The 15,141-nt window shown below is 49.7% G+C and overlaps 1 protein-coding gene across 4 annotated transcripts in view; it reads left to right on the forward strand.

Moving 5' to 3' along the window:
• Ppm1f (protein phosphatase, Mg2+/Mn2+ dependent 1F) overlaps positions 1-13,473 on the forward strand; it is a 28,521-nt gene extending 15,048 nt beyond the window's left edge. For 3 of the 4 annotated variants that reach the window (XM_034515908.2, XM_076942527.1, XM_076942528.1), the window contains 5 exons: positions 1,082-1,284; positions 2,172-2,360; positions 4,241-4,384; positions 8,668-8,761; positions 9,944-13,473. In XM_034515908.2, the coding sequence (XP_034371799.1) occupies positions 1,082-1,284; positions 2,172-2,360; positions 4,241-4,384; positions 8,668-8,761; positions 9,944-10,323 (1,010 nt within the window). In that variant the 3' untranslated portion in view covers positions 10,324-13,473. The remainder of the gene's footprint in view (positions 1-1,081; positions 1,285-2,171; positions 2,361-4,240; positions 4,385-8,667; positions 8,762-9,943) is intronic. The other variant, XR_013113450.1, reaches the window with a different exon arrangement.
• The last annotated feature ends 1,668 nt before the right edge of the window (positions 13,474-15,141 follow it).

The raw sequence follows: 15,141 nt of genomic DNA on the forward strand, positions 1-15,141 counted from the left end.
TCCCTCCGGCCTCCTTCTACTCCTCCTGTTTCTTCCAGAGCCATACTTATGACTAAGCACATGTCTCCCAGTTCTCCTTGTCCCTGCTGTGTCCTTCGATGCTTGAACCCTGTGGCTGGGGTTTGGGAGGTTGGGGTGGGACTGTTGTTATTGTTCTAGTCTGTTCCATCTTTTAAATGTACATTGCTTTGAAATAATAAGTATGCATGCAGTGAGTTATGAGATATAATATAGAGACGTCTCAGCTACATATACATGACCCCTTCCCTCCGAGGAACATCATACAGAACTGTAACGGTATGTCACACAAGATCTGAATATAGTCAGACACAAGCCAGCTTCCTTACTGCAAGGATTCTACGTTACCTCCCACAGGCCACCCTACGTCTCCTCCCCTGCTGTAGCCAGTCCGTAACTCCCAGCAGTGACTGGTTTTCAGCATTTCAAAAGGCCTATCAGTGAGTCACACGGCCAACCCTTTGGGTTAGTGTCTTCCACTTGGTGTGATTCTCTGGAGATGGACCTGGCCACTTCACTCAGTTCTGCTGCTGGACCGTCACCCCAGGTCTAGCTGCTGAGCCATTTAGAGGTTGCAATCTGGATAGACCACAGATTTGGGCTATTACAGATGTAGTTGGTTACAGATGTAGTTGGTATGATTCGTGCACTGTTCTTATGGGAACAGCCCTCATTTTTCTAGGATTCATGCCCAATAGTACAGTTCCTGGCTTAGCGGAGAGTTGCGTGTTTAGTTGTGAACGTTATTTTTAGTTAGCAGCTTAAGTCAGAACAAGCTTAAGTTCACCTATTCCTCTGCCATTAGACCTGTAGTATTTCTAATTAATGGACAGTTACGAGACACTTTCGTCACTGGCAACAGACTTTCTTGCGTACGTCATAGGCTGGTGTGCTGAGCTTGGGCATGCCCTGGAAAGTGAGGTTGACTAGTGGGCCCTGTGTAGGCTGTTGGGAGGGGCTTTTAAAACCTGGGGACATGGCAGGAAAAGAGTATGGGAGAGTAGCCAAGCCTCTACTGCATGGTTTTACTTTTTGGTTAATAATTCTCCATCGTGCCCATCAGTTCTAGATGCCAAAGGCCTGGCACGGAGCTTCTTTAACTGGCTTTGGGAAGTATGTAGCCAGTGGCAGAAGCAGGTGCCATTGACCACCCAGGCCCCTCAGCGGCAGTGGCTGGTCTCTATCCATGCCATCCGGAACACACGACGCAAGATGGAAGATCGACATGTGTCTCTTCCTGCTTTCAACCAGCTCTTCGGCTTGTCTGTGAGTGTTGCACCTGCAGAACCCAGAACAAGCAGTGTAGGGGTTTGGTGGGCGGTGGGGTATAAAAGGTTGGGAGCCATGGGTGCTGAGGGAGCTGCCAGCCAAAGCTAAGCTTGGGGAAATACTGAGAAGCTGCTGTCTTAGGGCAGAGTACTAGGCAGCCTTCAGAGTACCACCCCAGGGAGCCTGAAGCTAATTCAAACACCAGCACCTTTGGGCCAAGCTTCCACATCCAAAGACTAAACAAAGGCAACAATTGGCCTGTTTTTATATAAAGAGGCTAGATGCTAGGTTCAGACTTGAGTTGCTGAGCCTCCAACAGCAGACAGCTGATGCATCTTACCTTGGGTTATGCCTGCAGTATCCGGTAGAACTGGGCTCCAAGGGCTGTCCTGTCCCAGGCAGCCCTGTGTGTACTATTTGAGCCAGTTTGACTTGTCTTGTGGTAAGGGCTGTGTCGGTTCTTCCAGACCCTACCTGTCTTGGGTCTGTTTTGCTGTTTAATACGGTACCTTAGACTGGGTCATTTATTAGAAATATATTTCTTACTGCTCTGGAGACTGAGAGACCTTAGGTAAAAGGGCTGCATCTGAAGGGAGCTTTCATGCTAGAGGTGAACTCTACAGAACACCAAAGTACTGCAGGCCATCACATAGCAAGACAAAGTTTCCCAAGGAGAAAAATTATTTCTCTGTTCATCCCCATATGAATTGATGCCAGTTACCTTCCAAAGATCTCCCTCACATACTGTAAGGGCTAGGCATCCACTACATGAATTATGTGGACAGACGTCGTAAGCATAGGGTTACCCTAGTTACTTCCTGGAGAGCATCCTCCCCAGATGAGAGCAGCTGCCTGGGGTGTGATTCCCACTGTGCTCCCACCAGGACTCTGTGCACCGAGCCTACTTCGCTGTGTTTGATGGTCACGGAGGCGTGGACGCAGCACGGTATGCCTCTGTCCACGTGCACACCAACGCTGCTCACCAGCCAGAGCTGCTCACAGACCCCGCGGCAGCTCTCAGAGAAGCCTTCCGGCGCACTGATGAGATGTTTCTCCGAAAAGCCAAGCGAGAGGTAAGAACTGGCAGTTGGGTCAAATGTGCTATTTGGGGATCTGTAGCTGTTAACATCAGAGAAGTCTGTTCTCCACAGAGGAAGAAAAACAAGGGGTTGGTGCCTCAGGAAGGAAGGGTCTCTCGAGAACTGCTGCCAGTTGTGGTACTTCAGGAAGGAAGGAAGGGTTTTGAGAGAGCTGCTGGCAGTCATGCCATTCCATTCCTTCAGGCCTGGGGCTCAGTTTTCATTTAAATGGAAGCAGTGCAAAGCTTGTTTGTTGTACTAGTCTTGTTTATAACAAGATCATTGAAGCTGGATCACTTTATAAAGATAGGGGCTTGTTTTGACTCCGTTCTGGACATACAAGGCAAGTGGCTCTCTTGATAATAGCCTTGTTAGTAGTATGCCATGGTGGCTCCAAGAAAAAAATAGAAAAAGTGTGTGTGTGTATGTGTGCGTGTGTGTGTGTGTGTGTGTGTGTGTGTGTGTGTGTGTGTACAGATATGCATGTCCACATATAGGTGTGTATATGTAGCCACCAGGACCTGACTGTGGGGAAATCTACCCTCTACCCTGTTTAATCATGGCCTGTTCCAGCCCCAGTGACCTCCTAGTACTTAACCCAAGCAAAGTCCTCTTAGCTGATGCTTTTGCCCTTTTAATATCTCATCTCAGGAATTAAGTTACAGCACATGAAGCCTTGGGGCCTGCAAACCACAACACCCCAGGGCCATCATGCTGGATCTCTGTGACATAGACACAGTCTGCCAGCCTAGCGAAGGACTCCCTGACTTACGATACAGGCTGTTTCCTTCAGCTGAAGGTGGTAGGGTGGCAGGCAAGTACTTAAAAGAATTGATAACTTACAGCTCCGTGAGCAGGAGATAGGGCAGAGAGGCAAGCTTGGTCTCCCAAGAATCTAAGGCCTAGCAAACGCAGTACTGGGTACTCTGAGTAACCCTTGCTAGCCTGAGCTGTAAGAATAGCCCCAACCAACCAGTGCCAGGAGGACCTGGGCCCTGTAGTTGAAGGACACTGCTTTTGGGGCACAGGCTTCAGACAGTCTAACATGCCTATGAAAGCAGGGGTTTGTGTTGCTGAAAATTTGTCTGCTCTGAAAGTAGTGGTCTCACCAGGATCCACAAGGCCCCAGATGTCATTCCATCAAAACCCAAAACAAACAGAAAATATAAGGCGTGATTGACAGACTGTCTCAGTGTCTGTTGCTCAGCCAGGTCTCTACGAGTAGCCACTAGGAACTCTTCTTGGACTGACATTATATGTATACATGAGACCCTTGTTTATGAAAAAGACAGTGGGCCTCTCTTCTGTGAACTGAAAGCAACCTCCCTGGGCCTTCCCAGCAGGAGTGAGGGCAGAGTCTGTGGGGCCAGTGCAGAATCCTGCTGCACTTACAGGCAATGTATAGATGGCCACTGGCTGAGAGTGAGCAAAGCCCAAAAGACATTAGTGGATACACGGGTTTTTAGTTTCTTTCCTTCTCTCACTTGCTCTGGGGATCAAACCTAAGGACCTCACATGGCTAACACAAGTCTTTTTCCACTGAAGTATACCTTCAGCCCCTTTTGATTTTTTTAACACATATTTTTAAAGATACAATTGGAACATTCGATGTATTTGTTTACAGTGTTCAATTGGGACACTCATGAAGCCCTGGCTCACTCCTGACCTTCTATACCTAGTTCCCAGTGTCATTAATCTGCTTCCCGCCATCACAGACCTTCTTGCCAGTTCCAAAGTTAGGTATGAAGGGGGTCCTGTAGGACATGTTCCCTCTGTAAAGTATGATCCATAAGTACAGCTGTGGGGTGCCTTTGTGTAGGCTTCACTTCCTCTTCAGTCTCTCTCAGCCCTACACGGCTCTCCTCTCCCTGCAGCGACTGCAGAGCGGTACCACAGGTGTGTGTGCACTCATCACAGGAGCAGCCCTGCATGTTGCCTGGCTTGGAGATTCCCAGGTCATCCTGGTACAGCAAGGACAGGTAGTGAAGCTGATGGAGCCACACAAACCAGAGCGACAGGTAAGGGGCTCCCTTTATACAAACTTAAGACATTCTCAGGCACCTATTGTGCTGGGCCCCTGTTGGGGACCCCACAGTGAAGTGGAATGCCGGGAGGTCCCAGCTCAGTACCAGTGTTGTAAACTAGAAAGTACAGAAGACTGCCAGTGCTCCTTTATAACGAGGGTCCCTTTGTCTGGTTAGAGTGGGCAGGAGATCCCATATGAGCCCTCCGGGGAGTTCTGTGGCCCACAGTGACCAAGCCCAGAGTTTTAAGCAAGAGCAGGGCCTCATGCCCTAACAAGCAAACACAGAATTGAGCCTGCAGGGCCTGTGCTCAACCCAGAAGAATCCTGCAATACTTATAGGCAAAGTGGATAGTCACTGACTGAGAGTGAGGAAGGAAGCCACACTGCCCTGAGTCTGGGAAACCTCAGGCCTGGAGCTTCAAAACATACAGGCCACCCTAGGATCTCAGGACCCTAAAGTCTCTTGTCCTCTTGAGTCTTAGACACAAGTGTAACCAGTGTTCAGACTGTTACCTCACAGGCATGGTGGATGATCTCTTAGAGTCGAGGACTATCCCTACCACCTTCCCTAACCCTGCTTTTGCCACATTTCTCTCTGCTGTGTCACACAGCTGGTGGACCGCCCTCACCAGCACATAAAGACCTCCCATCCTTTCTTACATTCTAAAAATGAGGCAGGATGATTGATAACGGTGTGCATCCCGTTGTCCAGGCTCAGGTATATCCGCACAGCGGGTCCTGGGAGCAAGGATGCTAAGTCGTAGGAGACATGCTACAGCCCTTAGGCTGCAGCTGCCCGAGCCAAGCACTGCTGCTGCTGAGACTCCGTCGTCCACAGTCTCACCAGTCCATGGAGTATACCCATCTGTTTCATGACATTTTGTGGAGAGAAAGAAGTACATGTTCACTCCAGATAAAAAGCATCAGTAGCAGAGCAGAGTCAGTCCACCAAGTCTAGGATTGCTTACACGTGACTTGCAGTTGCACTGTGGGAAAACCTACCTCAGACTTGGGAAGGCTTTATGCCTTAAACTTCCTGCACAATACTCTGGGCTTTCCAAACCCTGCAAGCCTGCTGAGCTTCTCCCACCAGAAGGGTCTATTTCAGTCGGAAGGGAACTGTTACACAACACCATCTGGAAGGCAAAGTTACCTCTTTCTCTCTTTCAGAGTTCATTTGTCTTAGGGTTGTTGTGGGGTTTCTGTTTTGCTGTTTGGTTTGGTTTGTGTTTTGTTTGGTTGTTCATTTGTTTCTCTCTCTCTCTCTCTCTCTCTCTCTCTCTCTCTCTCTCTCTCTCTCTCTCTCTTTTTTAAAGACACATTATCTCTATGTAGCCTGTCTGGCCTGAAACTTGTTATGTAACCCATCCTGAATGCAAACTTGAGACAGTCCTTCTGCCTTTGTCTCACAGGTACTAGGATTACCCATGTGAGCTACCACACCCAGCCTTCCAGAGGAAATTTGTATATAGTTTGTTGTTACTGTTGTTGTTGTTGTTGTTAAAATTTTATTATTTTTATTTATATGTATGAGCGTTTGCCTACACATACATGGACCACTTTTGTGTCTGGAATCTGCAAAATACAGAGAGGGTGTCAGATCCTCTTGAACTGGGGTTACAGGTAGTTATGAGCCTATAAACTGAAGTCAGCAGCCAGTGCTCTTATCGATGAAGCCATCCCTCAGCCGGCGCTCTTACTCACAGAGCCATCCCCTCAGCTCTTGGTCTTCTTTTCAGAAGTTCAACATCATTGCATTCTTTCCAGCAAGCACTCTGTCTGCCCTTTGCCTGTTCTTGCACTGACTGTGGACAGCACAGCCACATTAGAGAGATCAGCTCCTGCCTGGGCATTGCATGTGTCCCCTCACATCCCTCTGTTGTCCTGTAAGGGTTTGGGATATTCTTCAGCAGAGTCAGATTGTCTCCCCTCTTATAGTTCCCGGGTCACAGAAGAAGGACACGAAGCAGTCAGGTATATGGCTCATGGTCTGGGAGGTACATGTGGTCAACCTGGCAAACAGTAAAGAGAACCAAGGTTCAGTCACGTGCCCAGCACACACCGGTAAAGTGTTAGCCTCTGCTGCTCTGTCTCCATCACCACAAGGGATTGACTTCTGCTACCTAGGCAGGTAAAACACAGCCAGGTTTGGATCCAGTGCCAACCTTTGCCATGGAGCTGGATATTCTCTTTCTCACACCTGGTGGGAACATTTTTCACACAGTCCTGAACCCTGTTTGGTCCTAGCTTAAGCCTTCCAAGCCTCAGGGTTTGTCAGGCAGGCAGGATCCCTTGAAGGTGTAGGGTAAAGATGGAGTGGCCTGGTGCTGAGGTTAGTACCGGCCCAGGGTAAACACACCTATGGGTCAAGTATCTGCCAACCTGTAGCTTGCCCAGCTCTACCCCATCCCGCTAGCTCTTGCCTGTAATACCCGCCAATTTCCAGAAAAGCAATCATTTGTATGAAGACTCCTGTAGGAACTAGAGCCACGATAGGATCATGAGACCCTGCCAGCCTGGAGAGCTTCGGAGGGGACTCAGGATTGTGAGGACTCGTGAGGATGTCTCGTCCTGCAGCTGTCTACACAGTCATCACACCCATGGGCTCAGTTTAGGCCAGCTGACATTTAGTGTCTACTCTGCAGGATGGTTTCCTGAGGCAGCAAGGTGATAAAACTGGAACTAGTACCTTCCGCCCAGCAACTCTGGTGGAGAAGCAGGGCACAGTAGTGAGGGTCCAAGACTCGAGTCAAGTACTGTGGAGAAACCACGTGGATATAATGCTGAACCCTGGAGACAGATGTGACTTGAGCATGTCAGAGACGAGAGAGAGAACAGGTTGTGCACACTCACCTGAGAGAGTGGAAAACTCTACAAGGGCTCAGTGCCAGCTCTCACCATGCCCAGGCTACTAGTTTACTGCTGAGGTCTGCTCTCAAAAGGGTGGGCTGTAAGGCTGTAAATGGCATCTGCAGTTGCAGATCAGTGGCCTCAGAAGAGAGGAGCGTGGGCTTTGGGGCCATATGGAGAGGGCCTTGGGGGTCCACAGGGAGGCACTCTGACTGGTTCTCAGACCTTGCACACTGCAGGCCGCCTGACGCCAGGGAAAGGTAATGCGGCCGTTACTAGAACTGCTGAGCAATCAAGCTTTGGCTGCAGAAATGCTGTTTCAGGATAAAGAAGGAGGATAAAGCAGGAGGAAAAGGGAAGGGTGTCAGAAGAACCAGGCAAGGGTGCTGGTTTGCGCCTGGAACAAGCATGGGCACAGGGCAAGGCTGTCATAGTGCAGACAGAGGAGGGATCCAGGAAAGGGAAGAAGGACCACGGTTATAGGGCCGAGCTCAGCAGCGCCAACTAGCTCAGCACATTACTTTAAACCCTGGTGCTATAGTCCGTGTAGATTGTAGGCCTGTTGAAACAGAGGCCTGTCGGTAGGGAATCACTGGCCCCAGTGCCTACTTCAGCTCTGTTCCCACAGTCAGACAACTTGACCTGGAACTTCAGAAAGGAAGGTTCTGCAGCTTAGAAGCCTTGGGGAGGTTCTATCCCAAGGAAGGTGTGAGGTTAGGTTTACACAATAAGGGGGATGTGAGTGACCTCCCTCATCTAGGAGATATTCAGGATGCCCCAGAGGGGCTCAACACATGCACTCCGCTATTAACATTAGCCTTCAGGAGTTAAACTTTACATCTGTAAGCCTCTCCCTGGAAGGAACTGACAGAACCAAAGAGAGTTTCAAGTTCCTTGTGGCTAGACCAAGCCTCTGCCCATCCCCCTTGCAGTTAGGGTTGGATCTACTGGCAGAGACAATGCCCAGGAGTAAGTACGGAGAAGGATGGCTAAGGGGTGGACATGCTACTGCCGCTCATGGCCTAATTCGAGTGGAAGAGTCCTGCCATATGGCCTTACGTGCATAGCACATGCTTTGTCCCAGCAGCTTTCACAGTAGAGATAACAGCCTCAGGTGAGAGGTGAGGGATCTGCCCTCTGAGTCTGAGCTAACACCACTCTCCTGCCCCAGGAGTGCCTTCTTGGCCCCAGCACTGCTTAGAGATGTATTATAGCTTGTACGAGTGACCCTCCCATTCCTTGATTAACCACCCTGTCTTTAATGATGTCTGATTTGGACATCTAGATAAGCTTATTGACTTGGTTCAAGTACTTTGGCTTCAAATGTGTCTTAGGACTTAAGTTCTACTTACATTCAAGCCCCTGCCCCTGCCCCTGCCCCTGCCCCCGCCCCCCAAGTCCCCACCTCATGACTATCTCTTGCAGGATGAGAAAGCACGTATTGAAGCACTGGGTGGCTTTGTTTCTCTCATGGACTGCTGGAGAGTCAACGGAACCCTGGCAGTGTCTAGAGCCATTGGTAAGATAGTACACCAGGGCTGCTGCACCATGGGGAGCCATGGGCTTACTCAATGACTTAGGGCAGAATAATGCTCCCTGAAGTATTCACAGCATTTAGACTTCCTAGACTTACAGTGGAGCTGCCTCCAAATAAACCCAAGCTAAAAATACTGTGTTCAGAATGTGATTCACCCAACCTAGTGGACACCAGCTCAGCACAGTCTAGGGAAATGTCAGCAGTTGGCTCCCAGCTGACTGTAAGCTGCAGTTCTCTGCTGCTTCTTCAGCATGGAGGTGGTTGGACCAGGTCGCTCTAACCAGGAGAGACTCAGGTTCACAGTGCAGTTTCTATTGACTGTAAATTGTCAAACATGGTAAGGTCAAGAAGTGACTAAGTAGGAAGAGTGTAGCTTGCTTGGTGAAGTACTTGCCTGGCATGCACGAAGTCCTGAATTCAGTCTCCACTTGTGCCACTGTTGCTTAAACCAGGCATGGTGGCACACACCTATAATCCATCCTAGCATTCAGGAGGTAGATGGAGGAAGATCAGAACTTCAAGGGTAGCCTGGACTACATAGGCTATTAGAAGCCAGCATGAGCTACAGATCTCTACACAAATAATATGCTCAACTGAAAACATAGAAAATCAGGGCCCTCTATAGGGCCTACTGAAATACAGTAGGAAACCTCCAGTCTGGGTTAAATATTCTATAACTGATGTCTTCTGTAAGCTCACTCATGCTGATTCTTTTCTTTTTCCTTAAAAAAAAAAAAAGTTTAAGATCCTTTTTGCTCTTGGAGAATAGCTTCCCATTCTTCTCTGTCTCCTGTCGCTGCTGAGACCCAACTCAGAGAGCATATCTGCCCCTTCCAACAACTGTATCTCCTTCTACTCCCTGGGAGTTTGGCATCTGCCCCCTCAGCCTCCTGAAGTCTTTGCTGGCTCCTTCCTCGTAGCCTGTCTCTGTGCTGCTCTGGCTGTTTGTTATCTCTGGACACACTGGAGGCACAGCCTTTCCCAGAGTGAGAGCTGCTCTGTGGAGCTGGGGATGACTCCCCTATAAAGAGGGTGGGAAACATTGAGCTGGCCTCCAGAGCCAGCTGGGCTCCTGTACCTGCATGCCCTTGGGAATGGTGATATGAGATGGTTCTGAGCACACAGGAAGTAGGAAACAAGGTTCTTCTGTCTGTTCATTCCTAGGGGATGTCTTCCAGAAGCCCTATGTGTCTGGCGAGGCAGATGCAGCATCCAGAGAGCTAACAGGCTCGGAGGACTACCTGTTGCTTGCTTGTGATGGCTTCTTTGATGTTGTCCCCCACCATGAAGTCACGGGTCTCGTCCATGGCCACTTGCTCAGGCAGAAGGGCAGTGGGATGCGCGTCGCTGAGGAGCTGGTGGCTGTAGCCCGCGACCGGGGCTCCCATGACAACATTACAGTCATGGTGGTCTTCCTTAGGGATCCCCTGGAGCTGTTGGAGGGTGGGGTCCAGGGGGCAGGGGATGCCCAGGCAGATGTAGGAAGCCAGGACTTGTCCACTGGTCTCTCAGAACTTGAGATCACTGTTTCACAAAGAAGCTAAGTGGTCCAGACCTCCAGGCCCCATCCGGACTCTCCCTCTGCCCTTGTGATCCCCCCCCATCAAAGACCTTAGATCCAACAGGTATAGTGGGCAGGGGTGCACACCCTCACAGCATTCCTTTAGCACCCCAGCCCTTCATGTTGCCTGCCACAGCCTGTCCTCATAGCTGCAGAACTGCAGTAGGCAGCAAGTGGGTCTCAAAAGAAAGCATAGGAAAATGGCCTCACAAAAGAGTAGATAGCTGCGGTGATCAGGGCAGGACAGGTCTGGGGACAGAAACCATAGGCACCTGCTGATAGCCTAACCAGAAACACAGGTCAGGTCTTGGGAAACCCTCACACAGATCCTGGGGTGAGATCTGCAGCCAGGTGTCCAGCCCAGGCTTGTAGCTTCTCACTGTACCCAAAGCTGGGAGGGTTTGGTCTGTACTAACACACAAGCTTGCTGTCCTGCTTGACTGCTGGCTTCCCAAAGAGAAGACATTGGTCTTCGTGGGAGGAGCACCAGGAGAGTGGCCCACTGCCAGTCCACTCGTAACTGAGTACTAAGGCCACGAGGGCTTTCTAGGCCTCTCTCTTTCCCTTGAGCTTCCTGGGGAAGTGAAGTCAGACGTGTGTGTCTTTGTGTGCTTAGATTTATTGCAGGGAAAAGTCTTATCCAGAATCAGTATTCAGGCTTTGTCGTGTTGTATCAGTGCCAAGGTGACCCACAAGGTCATGTAACTTAAGCAAAACTTAGCATTTATTTTATTCCTGAAAACTTAAGTATTTTACTTTTTTGTGTGTTTGTGGAGATATTTGCAGTATTACTGATTTTTTTTTCCCTAAATCAGGATGGAAACAACTTTTTCCATGTTATGTTAATAAGCCACTTAAGTGCCTTAAGCAGCTTTGGTGTGGACGAGAGTGGCTGGACGTGCCATGGGTCCTGACAGGCAGACATGTGGAGGCTCTCAAAAAAGCCAGCACTTGTGGAAAGCCAGCACTCTTTCTGGGTAGGTCCTTTTGTGCTTCTGGGTGCCTCAGAACTTCCTTGAAGTGATGGGCAGAAGTTGTGACGATGGGCATCTGGGGTGACACTGGCCTCCTTGCCCACCCTTAGAGTCTGGCTGGATCCCAGCTGAGAAGATCTTACTGCTCTTGGTTAGAAGCTTGACACTGTCTTAGTCCGTTTGCAGTTACGTTGATGAAGTCGTTGAGGACAGTGCTTAGGTGAGGAACTTTGGCAAGCCCGGCAGTCGCCATCTGTGACTGGTGTCCTTCCCTGCTAGACTCTGTCCTGACCTGAGCAACATGAAAGACCTCCACATCCCTAGAGCAATGATGTAGAAAATCAGGCCAGGGGTTGGGGGAACACCCAGAGTTGAAGGACAAAGGAGGCTCTCAACAAGGGCCGAGTGTGAGTCAGGCTGCTACATGCAGACTCTGGCAGGTCCAGAGGGTAGTAGGTGTCTTAGCAGAGGCTCAGGAAGGAACAGTAGGAGGTTGCCTGTGATAGCCCATGGAGGAGACATAGCCCACCTATAGAGTGAAAACCCTAGCAAGACTACAGAGCTTTGCTCAGCGCACCTAAGCCCTCTTTCAAAAGAAGCAAGGGTGCTCATACTTCGTCCCCTGAGGCAAATCCACTGTCCATCAGTAGGGGAGCAAGCCAGCCAAATGGAGTTGGGCACGCCACCTGTACGCTTGGCATTCACCCATTCCCACAGCAGGGATGGAAGATTTGGGGCCATGTAGCTGATTCCTTGGTCAAGTCTCCTGACAGGAACATGGTCACTCAAATGGTTGCCCACCATAATAACTAGGTATTGCTTAACTTGAAGGCCTGCTGCTTTCTGGGGGTCAGAATCCAGGCTCCTCAGTACCATCTCAACACAGGGTGTGGTTGTTGGCCCAGCCTGCCTGTAGCAGTGACCTTGATAGAGGGAGATACTGACTTTGGTTTTCTCCCATTTTTGCTAACCTATCCATTGCTGACAAGTGGAATTTGTGCCTCCTTGGTGATCTGGATTCATACCCGCGTGTAAAGCTGTGCCAAATATCAAGGCCTCGGTGTAAAGGGAAGCCCTTTCCCAGGCTTCAGTCGATTTGCACTGGTGATAGCCATGCTCCTGCCTGGCAGTGGTCCATCCTGATCTAGTGGCCTAGAGAGACCACATTCTCCCACTGTTAAGGGTTGGCCTTGTGCTAGTTCCTAGGCACAGAAAAGGACTCTTCTATTTTGACAGGAGCTGCCAGTACCAAGCCTACAAGACTTCTTGGCCACCTCCTCTTCAAGCCTTCATCCCAAAAGAATCCCCTAGCCAGTGATTCCGCTCTCAAGTCCCTGCTTTGCCACCATCACATTGTGTGAGCAGAACCAGTCCCTGTGTCTCTTGGGCCTCTGGTACCCTTTAGGATAAGGCATGGAGGGTATGCATAGCATTACCAGGAGCTGCCAGAGCAAGGGAGCCTATCCTCCACCAGCAGCAGAGAGGGGTTAAGTATTATTAGTGTCTATTCTTAAAATTAAGTGGGCTAGAAAAGAGCTGAGTTACAGGCACCAGTGTCTTTCATGGATACAAAAGCTGAAACAGTCAGCCTGCCTTTGCAGGTAGAGCTGCCTCCCAACTAAGGCCTGGAGGCGGAAGAGGTGGGAGAGCACAAGCAGGCTTTCAGGAGTGTTGAAGCAAGGTATCTGCAGGATAGCTTTGGGAGTCCTAGAGGTCTTAAAAGCCCTGCCATCCACCACGATGTCTGCCCTTGCCCTCCTGGGTTCTGCATGCAGTGGCCCCCTCTCCCAATGGTAAGTTTCAGCATGAGTGTCCTGGCTACCTCAACTGTATTCTCAGGGCCAGAAGGATGGCTCTGGGCATATTGTACGGAAGCCAGGCCAATTTGTGTGAAGCAAGCTGGCTTCAGGTTTGATTCCGCCTCTGTAGCTTCCAGGGACCATCCTCTGGAGTCCTGTGCTTTCCCTGGACTCTTCGGCTTTACCAAACACACCAAGCTTTGCCGTTTACATGCCTTGTGGGCCTTGCCAAGGGTTATTTCAGGGGGCTTCCTGGGAGTCTTGTTCTAAGACACCATGTTTCTTTAGTCTTAGGGACAAGTCCCGGACAGTCTTCCCCTGGGGCCCCTATACTGGTGTCAATAAACCATATATTCAAGATTCCTGAGTGCCACTTGCATCTCTCCCTCTGTGTCTGTCTATACTTAACCTCTGTATCCCTGACAAAGTACTCAACAGAAAAAGTATTTAAAAAGAAGGTATTCTAGAGAGAGAGAGAGTTCAGCCCATGGTTGATCCCATGTGCTTGAGCAGGAACATGTGACAGACTTCATGGCTATCTACCTCAAAGCCAACCCAGGAAGAGTGAAAAGAAGTGACCAGGGACCCACAGGATATGATCAGCTTCCAAAAGCCAAGTCCTCCCTACTGGTTTCCACAACTTCCCAAAATAGTATCAACAATTTGGTACTTGGGACAAAGCACTGAACCCGGAGCCTTTGAAAGGCAATGGGTTCAGGGTCCTCTTGGCATCCAGGCTATGTTTGGAAGCTTCTGAGGATTTGAGAAATTACCTAGCCAGCTGGTCCTGGGACTCATTCTGAGACTGTCCATCCTACCAGCCATGGGGTAGAGGGGTTACTAAAGAGGGGTCAGGCCCCTGGGGAACCCAGCAGCATCTATGGTGCCTCATCTTAGCCTGAAATGCCTCAAGCCTTTGGGCACCAAGCACAAGGTCCTCCAGTCAGCAGTCAGCTGGGGCCACCTGAGGACATGGACCCTCACATGGACACTGAAGCACCAGGCATTTCTGCCTCCACCCTGCCCTCTGCCTGGCACTCACCATGTCCTGCATGCGGGGCCAAGGGCAGAAGCTCTCAGAAGATGGGGTATACAGTGGGAAGCACAGCCCTGAGCCTACTGCCAAGTGCACTAAGAGCACTCACTGCTGGCTTCTGAGACAGGGCTATGGGTTACTCTTTTTTCTTGTTTACATTTTCCCCTAAATTCTGTTTTCTTAGTGCAGCAAACATGTTTTTGTTTTCAGTTTAATTTTATTTCAGTGGAACAGACAGATGTTAAAATTCCACATTTCGGGTTTATTGTCTGGAAATACCCAAATAAATTAGTTACTTTCACATTGTTGTGACTAAAATCCTGACAAAGAGCAAGTGATGGAAGACAGTTCATTTTGGCTCAGAGTCCGTCTGGTCAAGGAAGGCATGTCAGGAGTGTGAGGCCAACCCAGAAGAGCAGATCTCATCCACACAGAGGAAGCAGAAAAAGACCAGGAAGCAGGGCCAGCTATAAACCTTCAAAGTTCACCCCCAGTGACCCACCACCACCCCACCACTGCACCTCCTGAAGGTTCCATAACCTTCTCAAACAGTGCCACCAGCTGAGGACCAAGTGTTCAAATCCCTGGGGACATTTCATACTCAAGCCACAACACCAGATGATTCAAAAGCACCACTTAGAAACCTTTCTCTAAGGGGAGTCATAAAGAGCTTAGGGTTGCTATGGAAACAAAGCTGCAACAGCGCTGAGCATCAGGATTTAAACACAGTTCTATAACTGAGCCAAGTTAAAAGGTGCTGTGTGCTAAATCTAGAAACATTTTTGCCAAGAGCGACTGAAATGCCTGACTTGTAGTGAGTGTGCTTTAGGCTGGACGCGGTGACACACAACCTTTAATCACAGCACTAAGGGGCAGAGGTAGGGTGATCTTTGAATTCGAGGCTAACCTGGTCTACAGAGAAACGCTGTCTTGAAAACCCAAAAATCAAAAGGAGGAGGGTGGGGAGGAGGAAGAGAAGGAGGAGGAGGAGG

This window comes from Arvicanthis niloticus, chromosome 12 (assembly GCF_011762505.2).
Source record: "Arvicanthis niloticus isolate mArvNil1 chromosome 12, mArvNil1.pat.X, whole genome shotgun sequence".
In the NCBI taxonomy this organism is placed as follows: domain Eukaryota; kingdom Metazoa; phylum Chordata; class Mammalia; order Rodentia; family Muridae; genus Arvicanthis; species Arvicanthis niloticus.